At 43.4% G+C, this 24,621-nt stretch overlaps 1 protein-coding gene across 1 annotated transcript in view; it reads right to left on the bottom strand.

Annotated features, from left to right (window-relative positions):
* Window positions 1-1,414: 1,414 nt before the first annotated feature.
* The window catches only part of LOC115459301 (vomeronasal type-2 receptor 26-like), a gene marked incomplete at its 3' end in the record, with an annotated part of 49,124 nt that continues 25,917 nt past the window's right edge, over window positions 1,415-24,621 (bottom strand). The window contains exons 2-4 of the mRNA XM_030189146.1: window positions 5,342-5,443; window positions 4,745-4,868; window positions 1,415-2,010 (exon numbers count right to left, since the gene is read on the bottom strand). Of these exons, the coding sequence (XP_030045006.1) occupies window positions 1,415-2,010; window positions 4,745-4,868; window positions 5,342-5,443 (822 nt within the window). The remainder of the gene's footprint in view (window positions 2,011-4,744; window positions 4,869-5,341; window positions 5,444-24,621) is intronic.

Below are 24,621 nucleotides of genomic sequence, written 5' to 3'. Positions count from 1 at the left end.
TTATATTAAATATGAAATTCGTCTAGCCTTTTCTTCACTTTCAAAGGTTGCCCTTCTTCGTGTATTGAAACTAGGAGAGACAACTATCCCTATTGTACGAGAAGTTAACCAGTTTTGAATTATTCTTGATTCTACTCTTTCTTTAAAAAGAAAAAAAATTGTTGATCCTTGGTTAAAAAATAACGGTTGTAAGAAGACTAAATGATTTGTTGTCTGAGTTAAATTATAGAAAAGTAGTGCAGGCATTAATTATGCCATTAATTGACTACAATAATTCTTTACTTCTAGCAGTTTTGCTGAAACATTAACAGCACAGAATGCTATAGCTAGACTTCTGTCTAATACCTTGAGATTTGACCATAATTTCCCTAGCGCTACAAACATTTCACTGGTTACCTGTTGGTCTTGATTTTCAAAGCAGTAAAAAAATGAAGTCCCCCTGCCTTTGGAAACAGTACTGAGGGTGTTTTGTCCATCCTGAGCATTGTGCTCTGTAGAGAAACTTTTACTAGATGTTCGAGCTTTCAAACATATCAGACTAGATGATTACAGGCAAATAATATTTTCCATAGAGGATGCTCAATTTTGGAATATGTTTCTAGTACAGTTGTGTAGAAGGAAAACATACAGCTTCAAAAACAATTTTTTGTTTCAAAAGGCTCTTAATTGAAGATGGTGATAGTAATGGTGATTTGGTCATGCTAGAATGATTTTACTATTTATAAGAAGTTAATAGGTTTTAGGATGTCTTCATTTTAGCTATTTTTGATAAATATGTGTATAATGATATAACCCTCCTAGTATCTAGGATAGTGTGGTATAGAAACTGTGAAATAAAATAAATAAATACTGAGCAGATAGACTGTTTTGGAGCCTGGTACTATCTGTATAGGGGATGAGCATTTATGAGTAAAGAACTTATAAGTTTGACAGCAGCAAATACATTTTTACCATCCTTTGAAAATTTGCCTCAATGTTTACAGACTATTTTAAAGGTATTCAGAGTTCAAAATTCAATCATTTTTAACAATGTTGATCAATTTTCAACTTTCCTCATGGGGCAGGGACACAAGATCATGATAAATAAATCCTCCTCCTTATGGTATTTTTTAATGATATTTCTTTTCCTATTATATGTCCCCTTGTATTCAGGTCAGGTCTGAGCAGAATAATGTAACACTTGGGGATGAATATACAACCCAGTAGTCCAGCACTAGAAGCCAGAATTGCAAATATCTCCACAGCCACCATGGATTTGCCTTTGGTGCTCAGGTATGATGGGATGAAGGATACCCAAACACTACAGAACACCAGCATGCTGAAAGTGATAAACTGAGCCTCATTAAAACTATCTGGAACCTTCCTTACTAGGAAAGCCACACTGAAACTAAGAAATGCCAAAAAGAACATGTACCCAATCACTATAAAATGCTGTAGTGGACCCCTCATTGCACTGTAAAACCATCTTTCCAGTAACAGATTGTGTGTCAAATTCAGGGAACGGAGGAGAGATGAGCAGCCATACAGTGCATATCACAATTTCACCAGAGGTGCAGAGAAGAACTAGATAGGACACTCTTGTCCCAACCCATTTTCTTAAATTGCTGCCGGGCTTGTTGGCACCAAAGGCAATGACTACTGTAACAGTTTTTGCTAATACAGTCGAAACAGCAATTGTAAATATTATCCCAAAAGCAGATTGCCTGAGAAGACAGGTCAATGTCTCAGGCTGACCAATGAATACCAAGGCACAGAGGAAAGAGAACATGAGGGAGATGAGGAGGATGTAGCTGAGGTTCCGGTTATTGGCTTTCACTACTGGTGTGTCCTGATATTTAATTAAGATTCCCAACACTAGGACAGTGATAATGAATAAGAGAATAGAAATTGAAGACAAAGTTTCACCCAAAGGATCATCATAGGACAAGAAATCAATGTCTCTTGGTAAACACTCATCCTTCTTCTCACTGGGCCACCGATCTTCAGGGCAATTCAAGCAGTTCTCTGCATCTATGAAACATAATTTCTTAAGGATTAATTTGTAAATATTTCATTACCAACAAATCAGTGAGAGAGTTGGGAGAGAGTGTGAGGGGAGATATAGGATTTGAGGGGTGGCAGGGTACTGGGAGGGCCAAGGGCATCACCACAAATCTCACCTCAGGTGGCAGACTGACTTGGGCCATCCCTGTGCACAGATACACAAAGGTAAGAATGAAAGGCATAAATTAGTTGGGTCATTTTTTTAACAATAGTTTGCATATGCTTCCACTATAGAATGTGGCTGTTTTATTTTTCCCCAGCTAGGTCTGTGCACACAATCACCCCTATTCTATTAATGAAGCTCAAAACTGTGTGTATAGAAATATGGATATTTGCCCAATTTGTGCACACAATTTAACAGAGCAATGAGCCAATTAGTGCCAATAATTGAGTGCTAACAGTTGATTACTGGTCTTAATTAGCCACATCTAAATATTTTGACATGGATCCTTGTGCTAAGCGCTATTCTATAAATGGCACCCAATTCAGAATAGAGAATATTTATTTATTTATTACATTTGTATCCCACATTTCCCACATATTTGCAGGCTTAATGTGGCAAACATAGTACCATAGGTGTTTGCCAAGAACGGCAGAGAAACAAATACAAGGTGATATTGTGGGCAAGTAAAGGGTCCATTTCTTTCAGGCATAAGGGATCAGAGAGAGGGAAGGTTAAATAGTGTCCAATACAATCACTGGATTTGCTGCATTGCAGGGCGTTGGCACCTATGTTGGGTCAATAGTTTATGCCTTTCTAAATAGGTAGGTTTTTAGTGATTTCCTGAAGTTTAGATGGTCGTAGATTGTTTTCACTCCTTTTGGCAGTGCATTCCATAGTTTTGTACCTAAATAGGAGAAGCTGGATGCATAGGTTGTTTTGTATTTGAGACCTCTGCAGCATGGATAATGGAGATTTAGATATGTTCGAGATAATCCGGAACTGTTCCTATTTGGCAGGTCTATGAGGTCAATCATGTATCCTGGGACTGCGCCGTAGATAATTTTGTGGATCAGGGTACAGAATTTGAAGGTAATGCGCTCCTTAATAGGGAGCCAGTGCAGTTTTTCTCAGAAGGGTCTGGCACTTTCGAATCGGGTCTTACCGAATATCAGCCTGGCTGCTGTATTCTGGGCTGTCTGGAGTTTCTTTGTGAGTTGATCTTTGCATCCCGCGTAGATTCCGTTACAGTAATCTGCATGGCTTAATACCATTGATTGTATTAATTTACAAAATGTTTCTCTGGGAAGAAGGGTTTTAGGCATTTAAGTTTCCACATTGAATGGAACATTTCTTTGTTGTGGAGTTTACTTGGCTTTCAAGAGTAAGGTTGCGGTCAATTATGACGCCGAGTATTTTTAAGTTATCTGGGATAGGGAGGGTATGGTCTGGGTTGTTTATGGCTGTGGGGGTGAGCTTATTGTATTGAGATGATAAGACAAGGCTGTGTGGTTTTTCAGAGTTCAATTTCAGTTGGAAGAAATTTGCCCATGAGACCATTGTGTTCAAGCCGAGCTTCATTTCATTGGTAATTTCTGCCAAATCATATTTGAAGGGAATATAGATTGTAACGTCGTCTGCATAAATGAACGGGTTGAGGCCTATGTTGGATAAGGCTTTGGCCAGTGGGATCATCATTATATTGAAGAGTATTGGTGATAGTGGAGAGCCTTGAGGTACTAGGCAGTCAGATTTCCATGGAGGCGATATGTTTGAATTTGATTTTACTTGATATGTTCTGGTGGTTAGGAAACCTTTGATCCAGTTAAGTATATGTCCACCAATCTCGAAGTGATCTAATAGTTTTAGTAGTATGTTGTGGTTTACCATATCAAAAGCGCTTGACATGTCAAATTGGAGGAGGAGGATGTTTTTACCTGTGGCTATTTCCCGCTTGAATTTGGCCAGAAGAGTGACTAGTACAGTTTTGGTGCTCTGAAGGGGGCGGAATCCTGATTGTGACTCATGTAAAAATGAGAACTTGTCCAGATATTCAGTGAGCTGTTTGGTAACTAGGCTTTCCATCAGTTTGACTACTAATGGGATGCAACTGGGCGGTAGTTGGTGAGATCATTTGTTTTTTTTCTTGGTGTCTTTTGGTAAAGTGGTGAGTAGGATGTTGCCGTATTCCTCAGGGAATAAACCTTTTTGTAACATGTAATTTAGAAAGTGTGGTCCGCTAAGAAACAGTTGGGTGCAGATTTAAGTAGATGGTGGGGGCAGATGTCCAGTTTACAGTGGGTATTGGAGAACCTATAATTCGCCTGTGTGACTGATTCAATGGTGAGGAGAGCAAATTTTGTCCATGTATGGTCTGCTGTGTATTCGCAAAAGGTTGGGTTCATTCCATTGATGAAGTTAAAGTTATCGAGGTCGGTAGTGTGCTGAGGGAATAGTGTGCTAGAGAATAGCTTTCAGTGCTCAATCTTTGGCACCTGAATTGGTGCCATTCACTGAATCTAGTCCAATATGTGTTGCTACATAGAATGCTACATTGTTTCAGAAGCTAAGAGGCCATAGCCAAAAATTACCTTTATTGCATAAATCTGAATATTAAATATGATGTAGGATGCATAGAAATATTTATCATCTTGCTATATCAATGTATTTTCTAAGTTTCCAGTACCTATAGATGTATATCTGGTTCACATCAACATTAGGTATTTTATATTTATAAAACACTGTGATGTGTTTGTCTACCTGTGGTATTAGAATACATCCCTTCAGAGCAGGGGACACAGTCAAAGCAGCAGACCGGCTTCTCAGGATCAATGACTTTCCTGTATCCAGGAACACAGCTCTCAGAGCACACAGAGCGGGGGACCTAAGGAGAGGAAGAAAGAGAGAAATAGTCATATTCCCAATCAGCAGTTGCCTCTCTCTATAAGAGAGCTTGTCTGCTATATCTGCTTCCAATACTTCTGATGTACTAATGACAACATGCTAAATATCCCCCGGTAAATAGAGCATTTCGGAGGTATCACACAACAGTTACATGAGAAGTAATTTAAAGACAGATTGGGAATGTTTGCAACAAAGAGCAGGAATATTTATTCTATAATTATAAAAACTTGTGATTGCAAACTTTTTCAAATCCTTTTCTTCCTCTGCCTTTTCTAAGCTGCTCTGTTCCCACGTTATAAACCCTACTACAAACAGGATGGTGTCAGGCCTGGTTAAAGGGAGTTTTCCATCTGATGGCGGTAAGGTTCACAAAGAGTTGCTTGTCCTTGGGAGCTGAGGGCTTGAAACTTCCAACATGGATCCAGGCGGTGGTCAATTAGGGAACTGAAAGACCTGCATGATGTCATAGTGAGTTGCAACATGTCTTTTGTCATCAAAGAAGATTTCACGTCCATCTGGGTTGTTAAAGTGAACCTCTTTTAGGTATTGGTTGAGCTAGAAAGATAATGTATAGTTAGAAATATTTTTTTTAGAGAGGGCTTGTCATGGGTGGAGAATGAACATAGTGGCATTAACCAGGTTGTGCTTTCATATTAGCAAATACTAATTGATTATCAGACACTAATGGACCCTTTTATAAAGGCGTATATGTTTCTACACGCGTCCAGTACGTGTCAAATTGGCATTACTGCCTGGCTAGCATGTACGCCTGATGGTAATTCCAAGTTTGGCGCATACCCAAAACACGTGGTAGAAAATAACTGGCAGTTGGCACATGCATGGATAACACATGAGCTCTTACCACTACGTCAATGGGAGTCATTAAGGGCTCAGGCTGTAAATAGACATGTGCTGGTTTAAGTTTTGCCACACATCCATTTCCTGCCCCCCCCCCCAAAATACATTTTTTCCAGACGCAGTGGACAAATGGTTCAATATGAGCAGACAGAGTACCGTAGGCCACTTTTTGGTGCACCTTTATAAAAGAGCCCCTTAATTTAAGAGCCTTTAGTGCATCCTAAATGGAAGGTATTAAAGGCTTCCACATTAATTTTTTTTCAATCACTGCCTTCTAATTCAAATATTTGCGTAAGGTCAGAAAAATATAATTTTAAAAAAGTATATTTTATGTCCACTCTAGAAATGGGATTAGTTTGGGGAAAGTGCCGCATTAGCACTCCTTATGTCTATTTCTTAGGGCAGCTTAGTACAAAGGCCCCTTAACTTATGACTGCAAGGTGGCATTCACAAGAGCATGGGTATGTCATGGATGTGTTGCTTAGGGCTCCTTTTACTAAGTGGCAGTAAACCCAATGCAGGCTTACCACTCGCTAAACAGGAAGTACAGTGCAGCCATCGCAGCAGCCCAGCGGTACTTCCCATCCCTAGCTCGCTGTCATTTCTTTCGCTACAAAAATGTATTTATTTGTTGTGCCAGAGTGTACCCGGTGGTACTCGGGCAGTGCCACGTGCTGACTGGTTACCACCAGGTTATCGCGGGAGCCCTTACTGCTTCCCCCAAAATGTCTGCGCTGCAAGTGCTTTACTTGCCATATGGCCATTTCGTGCAGGAAAGTGAGACTTCCTTTTACCAGGTGCGGTAAAAGGTGGCATTGGCACGAATGAAAAACACAGGTCGACGCCACTGCAGACACCTCTTTGCCGCAGCTTGGTAAAAGGGGCCCTTAGTGAGGTGCACAAATTATAGAAGACGTTTTACATAGCACATTACAAGCTTAGTTGAAATTTCAATAAGAAATCTCACCTAAATTTTGGTATGCAAAAGTCGATTTATGTTTGTATTTTATAAGTGATTTATGGAATAGTTGTTAAGGTTGATTTTTGTGTCATCTAGATTTTAGCACCATTCTATAGGTGATTTTTTGGTTTCTTTTTGTTCTTTTTTTGTTTTTTTTAAAGTATCACTCTGCGTCAGACCAAAAGTTGGTGGAGTCCAGCATCCTGTGTCAAGTGACATTTTCGAACGTGGACGACCATCTCTAAGGGGGCCCATCTGTAAGGATGATGCCACAAAGGGGCGGGGAAACCCGTATTATCAAAACAAGATGTGCGTCCACCCACCCCTAGGACAACTCCTCATTTATAGTCAGTTATTGTAATTAGGGTAACAAGTAAGGAGTGCTCTTATAGAGTTTTAAATACATTTCATTACCATCTAAGAAGGAAATACTATATAAATCATACAATACACTATATAAAGTAAAAGACACTTTTATATTAGGCCAATATCCTTAATACTGTAGCAAGTTTTAAAATATTGGAAAACTCAAAAACACTAAGATGGAGTCAGCAGTTCAGCAGAGAGAGGGTGCTATCCAGTCTTTTGCATTGAGTGTCACATGTATGATTATCTCCCAGTTGGTGAGATGTCATATGTTTGCGCCCGATGCAAAGAACTTCTAGCTCTTAGAGAACGTGTCCGTTCTCTTGAGGCTAGAGTAGCAGACTTGGTGGAGCTGAGGGAGACAGAGAGGTACATAGAGCAGACCTACAGGGATGTTGTAGAGAGGTCCCACCTCCACTAGTAGCCCTTGTGCTACCTTGGAGGAGGGAGGTCTCCTAGAAGGAGAGCATCACCCTGGTGAAGTAGGAAGTACTCCTGTAGCCAGGACCTGCCCACCAGGGGATGTACTATCCTCTCACACTGAGGATATGTCTCCAAGTGCTGCCCGGGAGGGAAAGGTTAGGACAGCTGTTGTAGTTGGTGATTCGATCATTAGGCATATAGATAGCTGGGTGGCTGGTGGACGTGAGGATCGCCTGGTGACTTGCCTGCCTGGTGCGAAGGTGGCGGACCTCACGCGTCACCTAGATAGGATTTTAGATAGTGCTGGGGAGGAGTCCGCTGTCTTGGTACATGTGGGTACCAATGACATAGGAAAATGTGGGAGAGAGGTTCTGGAAGCCAAATTTAGGCTCTTAGGTAGAAAGCTCAAATCCAGATCCTCTAGGGTAGCATTTTCTGAAATGCTACCTGTTCCACGTGCAGGGCCCAAGAGACAGGCAGAGCTCCAGAGTCTCAATGCGTGGATGAGACGATGGTGCAGGGAGGAGGGTTTTAGATTTGTTAGGAACTGGGCAACATTCTGGGGAAGGGGGAGCCTATTCCGAAAGGATGGGCTCCACCTTAACCAGGGTGGGACCAGGCTGCTGGCGTTGGCATTTAAAAAAGAGATAGAGCAGCTTTTAAACTAGAAATGGGGGGAAGGCCGACAGTCGCTCAAAAGCGCATGGTTCGGGAAAAGGTATCTTGCAAAGATACCTCACAAACAGGGAAGATAGGGTTTCTGGATAGTGAGGTTGCACAACAGACCGTGGTAGGCCAGGTGCCCTAAAATACAACTAAAGATCAGACAAAAGATGTCAAATCAATAGTGTCAGGTACTAAGCATCATGCAAATAAGAACAACAAACATACTCTGAAATGTCTATATGCAAATGCTAGGAGTCTAAGAAATAAGATGGGAGAGTTGGAATATATTGCACTAAATGAAAAATTGGATATAATAGGCATTACTGAGACCTGGTGGAAGGAGGATAACCAGTGGGACACTGTCATACCGGGGTACAAAGTATATCGTAATGATAGGGTGGACCGGACTGGTGGAGGGGTAGCATTGTATTAACGAGAGCCTTGACTCAGATAGATTACAAATTCAGCAGGACACAAATCACACCTTTGAATCACTGTGGGTTGAAATTCCATGTATAAAAGGGAACAAAATGGTGATAGGAGTGTACTACCGTCCGCCTCGCCAGGATGAGCAGGTAGACACAGAAATGATAAAAGAAATCAGAGACGCGAACAAAATGGGCAATGTGATAATAATGGGTGACTTCAATTATCCAAATATAGACTGGGTAAATGTAACATCGGGACATGCTACAGAGATACAATTCCTTGATGAAATCAAGGACAGCTTTATGGAGCAACTGGTGCAGGAGCCGACGAGAGAAGGAAAAATTCTAGACTTGGTCCTTAGTGGAGCGCATGATCTGGTGAGGGACGTTATGGTACTGGGGCCGCTTGATAACAGTGACCATAATATGATCAGTTTTGACATCGACCTTGAAGTAACTGTACACAGAAAGTCAAATACGTTAGCGTTTAACTTTAAAAAAGGAGACTATGATAAAATGAGAAGAACGGTAAAAAAAAAACTTAGGGGGGCAACTGAGAGAGTAAAAACTGTACAACAGGCGTGGACGCTGTTCAAAATACCATCCTGGAGGCCCAGGCCATACATATTCCGCAAATTAGAAAAGAAAGACGGAAGTCCAAAAGACACCCGGCCTGGTTGAAATGTGAGGTGAAGGAAGCTATTAGGGCTAAAAGAAACGCCTTCAGAAAATGGAAGAAGGAACCGTCTGAAAATAACAAGAAACAGCATAAGGAGTGTCAAAGCAAATGCAAGACGCAGATTAAGAAGGCCAAGAGGGAGTATGAAAAAAAGATAGCATTAGAGGCAAAAAAACATAGTAAAAAAATTTTTCGGTATATTAAAAGCAGGAAGCCGGCAAAAGAATCGGTTGGGCCGCTGGATGACCGAGGGGTAAAAGGGGCGATCAAGGAAGACAAAGACGTAGCGGAGAGACTGAATGAATTCTTTGCTTCGGTCTTCACCGAGGAAGATTTGGGTGGGATACCGGTGTCGGAAATGGTATTTCAAGCGGACGAGTCGGAGAAACTTACTGACTTCACGGTAAACCTGGAGGACGTAATGGGGCAGTTCGGCAAACTGAAGAGTAGCAAATCTCCTGGACTGGATGGTATTCATCCTAGAGTACTGATAGAACTGAAAAACGAGCTTGCGGAGCTACTGCTAGTGATATGCAACTTATCCTTAAAATCAAGCGTGGTACCGGAAGATTGGAAGGTGGCCAATGTAACGCCCATTTTTAAAAAAGGCTCCAGGGTAGATCCGGGAAATTATAGACCGGTGAGTCTGACGTCGGTGCCAGGGAAAATGGTAGAGGCTATTATTAAAAACAAAATTACAGAGCACATCCGAGGACATGGATTACTGAGACCGAGTCAGCATGGCTTTTGTGTGGGGAAATCTTGCCTGACCAATTTACTTCAATTCTTTGAAGGAGTGAACAAACATGTGGACAAAGGGGAGTCGGTTGATATTGTGTATCTGGATTTTCAAAAGGCGTTTGACAAGGTACCTCATGAAAGGCTACAGAGGAAATTGGAGGGTCATGGGATAGGAGGAAATGTCCTATTGTGGATTAAAAACTGGTTGAAGGATAGGAAACAGAGAGTGGGGTTAAATGGGCAGTATTCACAATGGAGAAGGGTAGTTAGTGGGGTTCCTCAGGGGTCCGTGCTAGGACCGCTGCTTTTTAATATATTTATAAATGATTTAGAGATGGGAGTAACTAGCGAGGTAATTAAATTTGCTGATGACACAAAGTTATTCAAAGTCGTTAAATCGCGACAGGATTGTGAAAAATTACAAGAGGACCTTACGAGACTGGGTGGCTAAATGGCAGATGTTTAATGTGAGCAAGTGCAAGGTGATGCATGTGGGAAAAAGAACCCGAATTATAGCTACGTCATGCAAGGTTCCACGTTAGGAGTTACGGACCAAGAAAGGGATCTGGGTCGTCGTCGATAACACACTGAAACCTTCTGCTCAGTGTGCTGCTGCGGCTAAGAAAGCGAATAGAATGCTGGGTATTATTAGGAAAGGTATGGAAAACAGGTGTGAGGATGTTATAATGCCGTTGTATCGCTCCATGGTGCGACCGCACCTTGAGTATTGTGTTCAATTCTGGTCGCCGCATCTCAAGAAAGATATGTAGAATTGGAAAAGGTGCAGCGAAGGGCGACTAAAATGATAGTGAGGATGGGACGACTTCCCTATGAAGAAAGACTAAGGAGGCTAGGGCTATACAGCTTGGAGAAGAGACGGCTGAGGGGAGACATGATAGAGGTATATAAAATAATGAGTGGAGTGGAACAGGTGGGTGTGAAGCGTCTGTTCACGCTTTCCAAAAATACTAGGACTAGGGGGCATGCGATAAAACTACAGTATAGTAAATTTAAAACAAATCGGAGAAAATGTTTCTTCACCCAACGTGTAATTAAACTCTGGAATTCGTTGCCGGAGAAAGTGGTGAAGGCGGTTAGCTTAGCAGAGTTTAAAAAGGGGTTGGACGGATTCCTAAAGGACAAGTCCATAAACCGCTACTAAACGGACTTGGAAAAATCCAAAATTCCAGGAATAACATGTATAGAATGTTTGTACGTTTGGGAAGCTTGCCAGGTGCCCTTGGCCTGGATTGGCCGCTGTCGTGGACAGGATGCTGGGCTCGATGGACCCTTGGTCTTTTCCCAGTATGGCATTACTTATGTACTTATGTACTTATCTTTCATTTCGATAATACAGTCGGGGACGCCCAAATCTCAACATTTAGGTCGACCTTAGAGATTGTTGACCTAAATGTTGAGATCATCGCCCTTAGAGATGGTTATCCCCAGTTTTCAGCAATAATGGAAATCGAGGACGCCCATTTCAAAAACGACCAAATCCAAGCCCTTTGGTCATGGGAGGAGCCAGCATTCGTAGTGCACTGGTCCCCCTGACATGCCTGGACACCAACTGGGCACCCTAGTGGGCACTAAAGTGGACATCAGAAATTGCTCCCAGGTACATAGCTCCCTTACCTTGTGTGCTGAGCACCAAATTCCACTCCCCACAACTGTACACCACTACCATAGCCCTTAGGGATGAAGGAGGGCACCTACATGTTGGTACAGTGGGTTTTGGGTGGGTTTGGGAGGGATCACATTTACCACCACAAGTGAAACAGGTAGGGGGAGGATGTGCCTTGGTATCCCAATTGATTTCTAGTTTATTGGACCTACACTCCCAGTGGTCCCACAATTACCAGAAAGCAATCACAAACCCAACACACAAACCATCAGGATTCTTTATCAGTCCAGACAGATAGAAAAAACAAACAAATGTGTTTATTCTCACACTGGAACAATAAACAAAAATGTGCAAAACATACAATAACAGGTAGCTGAAATATGGATCTTTATAACACTATCTATATATTTGCATACTAGCTAAACAATACCTGGGAAGACCAGGACATATAATTCACTGAGCCTCAGCAAAGAAATCTGTCTCTCTTTCTTTCTGGCTAGGACTGAAGCAATAGCTAGCATCTGCTGGATAATAATTTTCAAAACTCCAAGCCTATGAGAGCCCAGAACAGTCAAGTTTCAAATAAAAACTGGTTACATCACTACAGCCACTTCCTATTACCTGTGTGCCAAATAAAGAAAGAGGAGTCAGTTCTCTGTAATAGCTTTAAGCAAAAAAACCATGCACCATCTGCTGGCCAAACAGGAGAAATACACTTCAGAACATAATGCAGGAAAATATTCAATACATTTTACATTTAGCTCACACCTTTTTCAGTAGTAGCTCAAGGTGAGTTACATTCAGATATGCTGGATATTTCTCTGTCCCAGGAAGGTTCACAATCTAAGTTTGTACCTGAAACAATGGAGGGTTAATTGACTTGCCCAAGATCACAAGGAGCAGCAGTGGAATTTGAACCAGCCACCTCTGTATTTCAAGACAGTTACTTCAACCACTAGGCCACTCCTTCACTCCTACATGTTGAAAACACACTGTTTCTACACACCTCCCTCCTAAAGAGGGAAACCCTTGACTGTGGCCTCCACAGAGTACTCATTGGGTCTTGATAATCCAGTGTTAGGGTGGTTCTGATTTTTCTTTTCTAGAGAGGCCATCAGCATTACCGTGTTCATTGCCTTTCCAGTGCTGTATAGTGAAGTTGTATATTTGCAGGGACAGGCTCCATGAAGTAACTTCCAATTCGCTCATTCTGCCTCGCCTCACCCTATGCTTGGAACAACCTTCCTGAGCCCTTACGCCAAGCCCCCTCCCTGCCCATCTTCAAGTCTTTGCTTAAAACCCACCTCTTCAATGCTGCATTCGGCACCTAACTCTTACCGTTCAGTAAATCCAGACTGCCCCAATTTGACTGCCCCTATCAGACTGTCCGTTCACTTGTCTCTTAGATTGTAAGCTCCTTGAGCAGGGACCGTCCCTCTATGTTAAATTGTACAGCGCTGTATAACCCTAGTAGCGCTTTAGAAATGTTAAGTAGTAGTAGTAGTAGTACTTGCTTTTTATTTTGGGAAGTGGGCCAGTTTTGTATAGCTTCCACCTTCGCTGGTTCAGGCTTCAGCTATCCACATCTACTCTGTGCCTAAATATTCACTTCTGCTGTTCCCATCTGCAGTGGCGTTCCTAGCCTGGCTGACACCCAGGGCGGATCGCCGATACGCCCCCCCCCTGGGTGCATTTTTACCTGCCTGGGGGGGGGGGGGGTGCCGCACACCTGTTAGTTCTGAGTCTGCTCGTTCCCTCCCTGCTGCTCCCTCTGCCCCGGGAACAGGAAGTAACAGGCGCGTGGCACCCCCCAGCAGTGTGCACCAGGGGCGGACCACCCCTACCGTCCCCCCCCCTTGGTACGCCACTGCCCATCAGACATTTGCTGGGTTTTATAGTCAGCCAGGCCTCCCTAATCCAGTCCAGTATTCCACTTAAATGGATCAGGAGGTCATCCCAAGTCTGACTGTACACAGCAATATCATCAAGATAAGCCCTAGCATGCTCCTGGAGTCCATCTAACAGATGATTCACTAAGGACTAAAATGTACCAGGGGTATTTTTCATTCCAAAAGGCATTACAGTAAACTCATACAAATGAAATGGGGTAATAATTGCTGATCGCTCCTGAGCAGTAGCTGTTAAGGGGATCTGCCATAGCTAAGGTCCATTTTCGTCAGTTTCTGGGCCCCAGCTAAATGGTCTAGTAACTTGTCCATGTGGGGCATCTGATAGGCGTCAGATACAGTACAATTTTTTTTATTTTATTTTATTTATTGCATTTGTATCCCACATTTTCCCACCTTTTTGGGGGTTCAGTGTGGCTTACAATATGAGTTGAATGTTGGAAATACAATTTGTTACAGATAGTTATGGATTACATTGTGCAGAGTTATGCGAAACAATTGAGGTGTCGTTAAGGAATGTAATAATGGAACATAGACATTGCAACTTTGGAAGGAAACAATGGGAGCTTAGAGGGCGATAAAAAGGCATGAAGGCGTATGGTATATATCTTTCTGTGAGTAAAGGTATGAGTGATGTGATAATATGGGAATGAGAATTCAGAGGTGAATGTATGATGCATTAGTGAACAGTAAGTGTGGACTTTATGTGTTTTGTTTCTTTCCGTAAATTTTTCGAAAACATGGGTCTTCAATAATCTGCGGAAGGAAGCTTGCTCGTTGGTTGTTCTTAGGTTGCGCGGCAGTGTATTCCAACACTGCGTGCTCATATGAGACAAGGTTGACGCGTGTAGCGCTTTGTATTTCACGCCTTTGCAATTGGGGAAGTGGAGGTTAAGGAAGGTTCGGGATGGTCTTTTGGCGTTTCTGGGTGGTAAGTCTATCAACTCAGACATGTAGGCTGAGGCTTCGCCGTGAATGATTTTGTGGACTAATGTGCATACTTTAAAAGTGACGCGTTCCTTGAGTCTCCTGTAAATCAACACAGAAAAGGAGGTTGTGCCATCTTTCTTGTGAACAAGAACTATGGGAGAGTCCCAGGAACTATCAGACTTCTTGATAACTCCTAGGGCTAGCATCACATCAATCTCCTGCTTCATTTGCCTCCCCACCTCAGCAGATATTCAATAGGGACCCTGCTTCAGCAGGTCATGGCCACCTGTGTTTACATTGTGATTAGCTAAATAGGTAAGTCCTGGTTTAGTGGAAAACACATCTGCATACTTTTGCAGTACTGCTTCTAACACTATCTCTGGGTGGTGGTGAATTGCTCTCCCACTACAATTTATTGTATAGATCCCTCGGGTAAGGTCTCTGCTAAGAGGTCAGGTATGGGCTCACTATCCTGACACTCTTCCGGTAGACTGCAAACAGCTAGCACCATAGCTTTGTGATTTGCATAGGCCTTTAACTACTACTACTAACTAGCATTTCTAAAGCGCTACTAGGGTTACGCAGCGCTGTACAATTTAAACATAGAAGGACGGTCCCTGCTCAAAGAGCTTACAATCTAAAAGACAAGAGAACAATCTAAAGACAAGTGAACAATCTAGAGGACGAGTGAACAGTTAATCTGATAGGGTGGATAGATTGGGGCATTCTATATATCTCGAGCGGTTAGGCGCCGAAGGCAGCATTGAAGAGGTGAGTTTTAAGCAGAGATTTGAAGATGGGTAGGGAGGGGGCATGGCGTATGGGTAAAGGAAGATTGTTCCAGGCATAGGGTGAGGCAAGGCAGAATGAGCGGAGCCTGGAGTTGGCAGTGGTGGAGAAGGGTACTGAGAGAAGGGCTTTGTCCTGTGAGCGGAGGTTACGGTTGGTTACATATTTACACTGCTTTCTGTGTTGAGAGTCCATAGATATAACATAGTCATTCAGGCGCCTTATCACCTTGTAAGGTCCTACCAATTAGCTTGAAGTTTATTCTGACAAACTGGGACCAAAACAAGTACCTGCTGGCCCTCATAAAACTCTCTATTTTGGGCCATATGATCATATCAGGTCTTTTGCTTAGTCTGGGCTGCCTGCAAGCTATCTCTAACAAAGCCCACAAGTTCTTCTAATCTCTGCCGCATATTAACTACATATTCAATTACAGGGGTGTCAGAGGTATCAACTTTCCCTTCCCAATGTTCTGTTATTAGGTCAAGGGACCCTCTCACCCTCTGGCCATAAAGCAACTCAAATGGGAGAACCCTGTAGACTCTTGAGGTACTTCTCTGTATGTAGGGTAAGTATTTTCTCAGTCTGTCTCCTGTTTCTACAAAAGTCTTTAAAATGTGTTTTAACGTACCATTAAATCTCTCCACCAACCCATTAGTCTCAGGGTGATATGGTGTGATATGTACAGATTTCATTCCACAGATTTTGGAGCAGCTCAGACATAAACTTAGTCCCTTGGTCTGAGAGTATTTCTCATAGATATCCTACCTGGGAAAATGTTTCTAACAGCACAGTGGCAGTTTTCTCTGGAGGATAAGGCTACTGCTTCAGAGATTTGGTAGATATACATAGTTATTCAGGTGCCTTATGACCTTGTAAGATCCTACAAATTAGCTTGAAGTTTACTCTGACAAACTGGGACCAAAAGAAGTACCTGCTGGCCCTCATAAAACTCTCTATTTTTGGGCCTTATGATCATACCAGGTCTTTTGCTTAGTCTGGGCTGCCTGCAAGCTTTCTCTAACAAGCCCACAAGATAGTCCTTGAAATGCCTCAAGCATAGGCGGTCGGTGGCCCAACTGTTTGGGGAGGCTAAAGGGGGTGGGGTTAGGGTGGGGCCAGGGGTGGAGCTTAAATCCATAATTGTCTGATAACACACAGAAAAAATAAAAAATAAAAGTCACTAATACCTTTATAAATTTAGATATTAGATATGTATCATATGTCAAAGAAAGTGGTTGCTCAAAGCATATACTAACCACAATCGCTCAACTGTAAAACACTATGCACAAATTTGTGCAAAAACACACTCAGAACCTTATTGTACCATAACACTAGGCAGACCCTAATACACCAATATACCAATCATATTTTTTATTTATTTTATTGCTTGTGTATCCCACATTTTCCACCTATTTGCGGGCTCAGTGTGGCTTACAATACATTGTGATTGATGGAAGTACAGCTTGTTACAATTCAATATTGGGTTACATTGTGGAGAATTAAGGGAAGACAAAGTCAATTCGAATATCATTTGGGGGATACATCAATGGAATGTAACAAAGGGGGATGATAAGACGATAGAACAGTAGCCTGAGAACGTTAAGGTGTAACAGTTTTATCTGTGGGTGGAGCTTTAGGTGTGGTGAAAGTATGGGGAGGAGAATTCAGGGGAAGTGTATTGATGCATTTCTATTAGTGTGTATGGACTTCATGTGTTTGATCCTTACGGTAAATTTTCTCAAAGAGATGAGTCTTCAATAGCTTGTGGAAATCGGTTAATTCGTAGATCGTTTTCAGGTTGCGTGGTAGTGTATTCCAGAATTGCGTGCTCATATAAGAGAAGGTTGATGCATGTAGTAGTTTGTATTTTATGCCATTGCACTCAGGGAAGTGGAGATTGAGGAAAGTTCGGGATGATCTTTTAGCGTTTCTGGGTGGCAGGTCTATTAAGTCAGACATCTATGCAGGGCTTCACCATGAATGATTTTGTGAACTAAGGTGCATACTTTAAAGGTAATATGTTCCCTGAGTGGGAGCCAGTGTAGTTTCTCACGTAAGGGTTTTGCACTTTCGTATTTTGGTTTTCCGAAGATGAGTCTGGCTGCAGTATTCTGGGCTGTTTGAAGTTTCCTTAATATTTGCTCTTTGCAGCCTGCATATAGTGAGTTGCAGTAGTCCAGATGGCTGAGTACGAGTGATTGCACTAGGCTGCGGAAGACAGATCTCGGAAAGAATGGTTTAATTCTTTTCAGTTTCCACATGGAGTAGAACATCTTTTTGGTTGTGTTGTTCGCATGAGTCTCAAGTGTTAAGTGGCGGTCGATAGTGACTCCAAGGATTTTTAAGGTTTCTGAGATTGGTAGTAAGTTTAGGTGTGTTAATTTCGGTAAATTTTTTCATGTTGTATTGGGAGGTAAGTATGAGGCATTGAGTTTTTTTTCTGCGTTCAGTTTCATCGGAATGCATCTGCCCAGGTGTTCATGATGTGTAGACTTTGGTTGATTTCGTTGGAGATTTCATTAATGTTGTTTGAAAGGAATATATATCGTTACATCATCGGCATATATGTATGGGTTAAAGTTATGGTTCGATAGAAGTTTTGCCAAGGGAACCATCATTAGGTGAAAATAGTTGGCGAGGGGGGATCCCTGTGGTACTCCACATTCAGGTGTCCATGCTGCAGACATAGTTGAATTTGATGTGACCTGATATGAGCGTAAGGTTAAGAACCCTTTGAACCAGTTTAGGACATTGCCCCCGATGTCAAAATATTCGAGTATGTGTAGTAGGATTCCATGGTCAACCATATCAAAGGCACTTGACATGTCGAATTGTAAGAGGAGTATGTTGGTGCCGGTTGCGATCATTTGTTTAAATTTGGTCATTAGGGTAATTAATACTGTTTCTGTGCTGTGGTTTGACTGGAATCCTGATTGGGCGTCATGCAGCACTGAGAACTTGTTGAGATAGTTTGTGAGTTGTTTGGTTACCATCCTTCGGTTATTTTGGTTATTAGTGGTATTGATGCCACTGGCCTGTAGTTAGTTATTTCGCTTGCATGTTTCTTTGTGTCTTTGGGTATTGGGGTGAGTAGAAACTTTCCTTTCTCCTTTGGAAAAAGTCCATTTGTACATGAAGTTCACATGGTTTGTTAGATCCATTATGAATTGTTGAGGAGCTAACTTCATGAGGTGTTTGGGCAAATATCTAGTTTGCATTGGGATTTAGTGAATTTTAAGTTTTAGAGATGAGGTCCTCTGAAAGTAATTCGAATTCGGTCCAGATCCTGTCTGGGATATATTCCTTCTTCTGGGTCTAGACAGTTTAGGAGTGTGGAGTATTCAGGAGGGCTGGTGGGTATTTTGAGTCGCAATTGTATAATTTTCTCCTTGAAGTATTTCGCGAGGTCATCGACTCCTGGTGTATCTTTGCTGTTTGTAACTGGTGTGTGGTGTCTAGTTTATTTACAAGGTTGAAGAGTTTGTGTGTGTCTTTATAGTTTGGTCCAATCATTATTTTGTAGTGAAGTCTTTTAGTCTGTTTTATAGTGTATTTGTTTTCCTCCGAAGTGATTTCCAGGCATTCAGTGTGTGTTCATTTCTTTTTGTTCCATGTGCGTTCTAGTTTTCTGACTTGTGTTTGAGTTCTTTCAGCTCTTCTGTGAACCATGAGTTTGATTTTTTCCTATGTGATGTTCTGGTTTGGATTGGTGCGATTGAGTCTAATGTAGTTTACATATTCTTGGAGGAATTGAACGGTGTCAGTGTATGTTAACCATTCGTTTTGGTAGACCTGTTGCCAGAATGTTGTGGGGTCTATTTTTCCTCTTGTGGTGTATGTTGTTCGTTCATGTTTGTTGACTGCGTTTCTGTGTATTTTTCACCAGTGGAGGAGACGTGTGCTTTGTGGTGGTCTGTCCATGGTGGGGTGTCCATCTTGGTCTGTAAGTAAGAGAGTTGAGTCTGGGTCGAATTTGTGTGTAATGATGTCTAGTGTGTGTGTCCTTTTTCGTGTGTTGGTTGATTATTAGGTGCGGTGTAGATCCCAGAGTTTAGGAATTCTTTGCATTCTTGTGTGCCTGTTGAAGTGTCGTCTTCAAGGTGTAGGTTGATGTCTCCTATTATGAGGATGTTTGAGGCTGAGACACATGTGTTTGAGATGAAGTCCATGAGTTGTGTTTGGGAGTCTTTCCATTTTCCTGGTGTCTGTAGAATAGGATTGTATTGAGGTGTCCTTGTAAGTTCGGATGGGTGATTCTTTTAAGGCGATTTTGAGTTGTGGTGAGGTAGATTAGCCAGTGGTTGTGATGATGAACTTGGATTTGTAGATTATGGCTATTCCGCCACCTCTTTTTCCATTTCTTGTCCAGTGGGTAATTTTGTATTCTGCGGGCAAGTCTCTATGATGGCGGGATCTGTAGGACTGTGGAACCATAAGTACATAAGTACATAAGTAATGCCATACTGGGAAAAGACCAAGGGTCCATCGAGCCCAGCATCTTGTCCATGACAGCGGCCAATCCAGGCCAAGGGCACCTGGCAAGCTTCCCAAACGTACAAACATTCTATACATGTTATTTCTGGGATTTGGATTTTTCCAAGTCCGTTTAGTAGCGGTTTATGGACTTGTCCTTTAGGAAACCGTCCAACCCCTTTTAAACTCTGCTAAGCTAACCACCTTCACCACATTTTCCGGCAATGAATTCCAGAGTTTAATTACACATTGGGTGAAGAAAATTTCTCCGATTTGTTTAAGTTTACTACACTGTAGTTTAATCGCATGCCCCCTAGTCCTAGTATTTTTGGAAAGCGTGAAAGATGCTTCACATCCACCTGTTCCACTCCACTCATTATTTTTATATACCTATCATGTCTCCCCTCAGCCGTCTCTTCTCCAAGCTGAATAGCCCTAGCCTCCTTAGTCTTTCTTCATAGGGAAGTCGTCCCATCCCCGCTATCATTTTAGTCGCCCTTCGCTGCACCTTTTCCAATTCTACTATATCTTTCTTGAGATGCGGCGACCAGAATTGAACACAATACTCAAGGTGCGGTCGCACCATGGAGCGATACAATGGCATTATAACATCCTCACACCTGTTTTCCATACCTTTCCTAATAATACCCAACATTCTATTCGCTTTCCTAGCCGCAGCAGCACACTGAGCAGAAGGTTTCAGTGTGTTATCGACGACGACACCAGATCCCTTTCTTGGTCCGTAACTCCTAACGTGGAACCTTGCATGACGTAGCTATAATTCGGGTTCTTTTTTCCCACATGCATCACCTTGCACTTGCTCACATTAAACGTCATCTGCCATTTAGCCGCCCAGTCTCCAGTCTTGTAAGGTCCTCTTGTAATTTTTCACAATCCTGTCGCGAGTGTTAACGACTTTGAATAACTTTGTGTCATCAGCAAATTTAATTACCTCGCTAGTTACTCCCATCTCTAAATCATTTATAAATATATTAAAAGCAGCGGTCCTAGCACAGACCCTGAGGAACCCCACTACTACCTTCTCCATTGTGAATACTGCCCATTTAACCCCACTCTCGTTTCCAATCCTTCAACCAGTTTATAATCCACAATAGGACATTTCCTCCTATCCCATGACCCTCCAAATTCCTCTGTAGCCTTTCATGAGGTACCTTGTCAAACGCCTTTTGAAAATCCAGATACACAATATCAACCGGCTCCCCTTTGTCCACATGTTTGTTTACTCCTTCAAAGAATTGAAGTAAATTGGTCAGGTAAAATTTCCCCACACAAAAGCCGTGCTGACTTGGTCTCAGTAATCCATGTCCTCGGATGTGCTCTGTAATTTTGTTTTTAATAATAGCCTCTACCATTTTCCCCGGCACCGACGTCAGATTCACCGGTCTATAATTTCCCGGATCTCCCCTGGAGCCTTTTTTAAAAATGGGCGTTACATTGGCCACCCTCCAATCTTCCGGTAATACGCTCAATTTTAAGGATAAGTTGCATATCACTAGCAGTAGCTCCACAAGCTCATTTTTCAGTTCTATCAGTACTCTAGGATGAATACCATCCGGCCAGGAGATTTGCTACTCTTCAGTTTGCCGAACTGCCCCATTATCCTCCAGGTTTACCGTGAAGTCAGTAAGTTTCTCTGACTCGTCCGCTTGAATACCATGTTTCCGTTTTGAATAGAAGGTCTAGATTCTCTGTGGTAATCCAGTAGTATGTCTACTGAGTTGCTTATTGCTGATCTAGCGTTAATGTATCCTATTCGGATTGAGCGGTATGCAGACCGTCAACAATATGAAACAAGGGATCATAATATCACAATTCTCATGTAGAGCCACAAAACACCCTTTAGGGTGGATAGTGTCACAATGAGCTCCTTTTATTAACGACATATGTAGATCCTTCAAGAGGTAGTGTGTCGTGATTTAGGCTCTAAAACCCTTTCTGATGTTTTGGTGCCACCTCAGTAAGGCCAATACACAATCTCTCCACTGCAAAACACTATACACAAACTTGTGCAAAAACACACTCATAACCTTAGCAAACCATAACAGCACTAATTCCAAGGACAGGACGAGCTACAACCTTATGCATGGAAAGGCAGCACTGTAATTACACCGGGCTCTAAAACCTAGTGAAACAAAAAAAAAAAAAAACCAAAAAGGGCTGTAAATACTACACACTAGTAGAATACTGCACCTTGATTACACATGAAAAACACATGACACAACAGATATGAAGGCAAACTGGAAAGTTACCTCAAGAAGTCAGACTCAGCATGCAGCAATACTAGAAAAATTGAAACTTACATGCAAAATATCACAGATGCACATTTCCAAAAGCTGACATATTCCAGTTAATAAATTCTGAATAAAATACTTTTTCTACCTTTGTTGTCTGATCATTAGTTTTTCTATTCGCTTGGTCCCAGTGTCTTCTTTCCATTTGATATTTTTCTCTCAACATGTCCACCATCCTCCTGGTCCTTATGCGCCTGTCTACCATCTGTAGCCCTGTCCCTATCCTTTCTCCAGTTTCAGCATCTGCCCTCAAAGTGTTCCGACTCAGCCCTTAAATTCAGCAATTTTCCCCTCCATCCATATCCAGCATTTCTCCCCTCCCCTCCATCCATGTGCATGTACTTCCTTTGTCTTTCTTCCTTCCCCATCCTTGTCCAACATTTCTCCTCTGTTCCCTCCCTCCATCCATCCATCCATCCATGTCCAGCACCTTCCCTCTTTCTCTCATACCCTTCCATCCAGTGTCATCCCCTTTCTCTCTTCATCCTTCTACCCATTACCCTCTCCCAATCCTTCCGTCTATTGTCCCCTCTTTCCATCCATTGTCTCCCTCTATATCTCCTTCCTTCTAAACAGTCTCTCTTGACCCTTTTCCATTCAGCATGTCCTCTCTATCCCCATCCTTCCAGTGTCTTTCCTCTTTCCCTCCCTACCCTTACGTCCAGTGTCTTCCCTCTTTCTGCCCCCTCCTTCCAGCTTTCCCTCTTCTCCCTCCTTTCATTCAGCATTTCTCCATCTGACAGCTAGGGTCTCCCCCAGTTTCTCCCCAGCAGCTTCTCTCTCCTGTCCATGTCCCTCTTTCTCCCCCTATCTTTCCACTAATCTGTTTCTCTCTGTACCCCTCTTCCATCCAGCATCTTCTCTCTAGCTCTCCCTGCTCTTTTCCATGGCCCTCTTTCTCTCCCCATCTTCTCTGCTCTTCCCTGCTCTTTTCCATGTCCCTAGCTTTCCCCTGCTCTTTCCATGCAGGGCCGTGCCAAGGGTCTGTGGCGCCCCCCTGCAGAAGATAAGTTGGCGCCCCCAGCGCCCCCCGCAGATGAACAGTTGGCACGCGCTCGCCCCCCCCCCCCCGTGAAAATGATCGCTGCCCCCATCCACGCTCCTCTCTCCCCTGCCCTCCCGCTCCCATGTCCCAACTGCCCGCCCTCTTCTTCCCCCCCAAGATCCCTTTTAAATTTACCTCCGTCCGGCAGCGAAGGCGCAGGTCAGTGAAGGAGGCAGCGCTCCGACGCTCTACTAGTCTTCCCTTCGCTCAATGTCCTGCCTTCTTCTGACATCATTCCTTGACATCAGAAGATGGCGGAACACTGAGCGAAGGAAGTCTAGTAGAGACGTCGGGAGCGCCGCCTCCTCGCTGATGCTGTACCTTCGCTGCCAGACGGAGGTAAATTTAAAAGGGATCTTGTTGGGGGGGAGAAGAGGGTGGGCAGTTGGGACATGGGAGCGGGAGGGCGAGGTAAGCATGTTGTGGCGGGGCGCCCCCAGAGGATGGCGCCCTCCTGCCGTGCTACCTCGCTTACCGTGTTGGCACGGCCCTGCTTCCCTGTCCCCTTTTTCTCTCCCCATCTCTCTCTGGCTCTCCCTGCTCTCTTCCATCCCCTCTTCTCTCCCCATCTCTCTCTGGCTCTCCTGCACTTTTCCACTTTCTCCTCTCTCCTCCAGCATTCTCATGCATCTCTCCTCTACTGCATCCCACCTTTCTCTTCCCTCCCCTTCTTGCTTCCATCATTCTTACTCCTTTCTCCACCCCCTTTTCCCATTCCCATGCCCTGCCATTGCTTTCCTTCCTCTCTCTTCCCCTTAGATGTGGCATCTCACATCCTCCTCTCTCCCACTCCCCTTCCCTTTGGTCGGTCTGTCTGGCACGCTTCCCTCCCCCCCCAGACTAGTGCGGTACTATATCGCTCTCCCCTCCACTCCTGTCACGTCGTCTTTCAACTTTGAGGCTCCTTCCCGTAGCAGCAGCAGCAGCAGCATCAGCAATGATGTACGCGCCATTGCTTTCAGTCTGCCCGGAAGCACTCTCTGTACAGCTTCCCGCGTAGGAGGGACGCTGTCCAGAGAAGGCTTCCAGGGCAGGCTGAAAGCAGAGGCGCTTACATCATTGGCTGATGCTGCTGATGCTACAGGAAGGAAGCCTCAAAGTTGAAGACGACGTGACAGGAGCGGGGGAAAGCGGCACCGCACTAGTCGGGGGGACGGGGGGTAAAGATCGGGACCGGCACGCACCAGTCGGGGGGAGGGAGCTGGAAGTCGACATGACAGGAGCGGAGGGGAGAGCGATACCGCACAAATTGGGGGTAAAGATCGGGGACCGTCGCGCACCAGTCCGGGGGGAGGAAGCCGGGAGGGAGATGTTCACGAGCTGCACCTGCCCCGCCCTTGCTGCAAGCTCTTATACCGGGCACCTATGGCCTCAAGTGCTCTCTACCAGTGATCTTTCCTCCCAGACAATGCACCCAATCTTCTGAGGAATCTCACTGAGGCGGCACATTTTTTCAAAAGCAGTTAGATATCCATCTATGTCTCCTCTTGTACCATCAAACTGTGAAAACAAGTTGGGTTCAATTCAG

This window comes from Microcaecilia unicolor, unplaced genomic scaffold (assembly GCF_901765095.1).
Source record: "Microcaecilia unicolor unplaced genomic scaffold, aMicUni1.1, whole genome shotgun sequence".
NCBI classification, from domain to species: Eukaryota; Metazoa; Chordata; class Amphibia; order Gymnophiona; family Siphonopidae; genus Microcaecilia; species Microcaecilia unicolor.
This window is presented reverse-complemented; position numbering and strand designations above follow the sequence as displayed.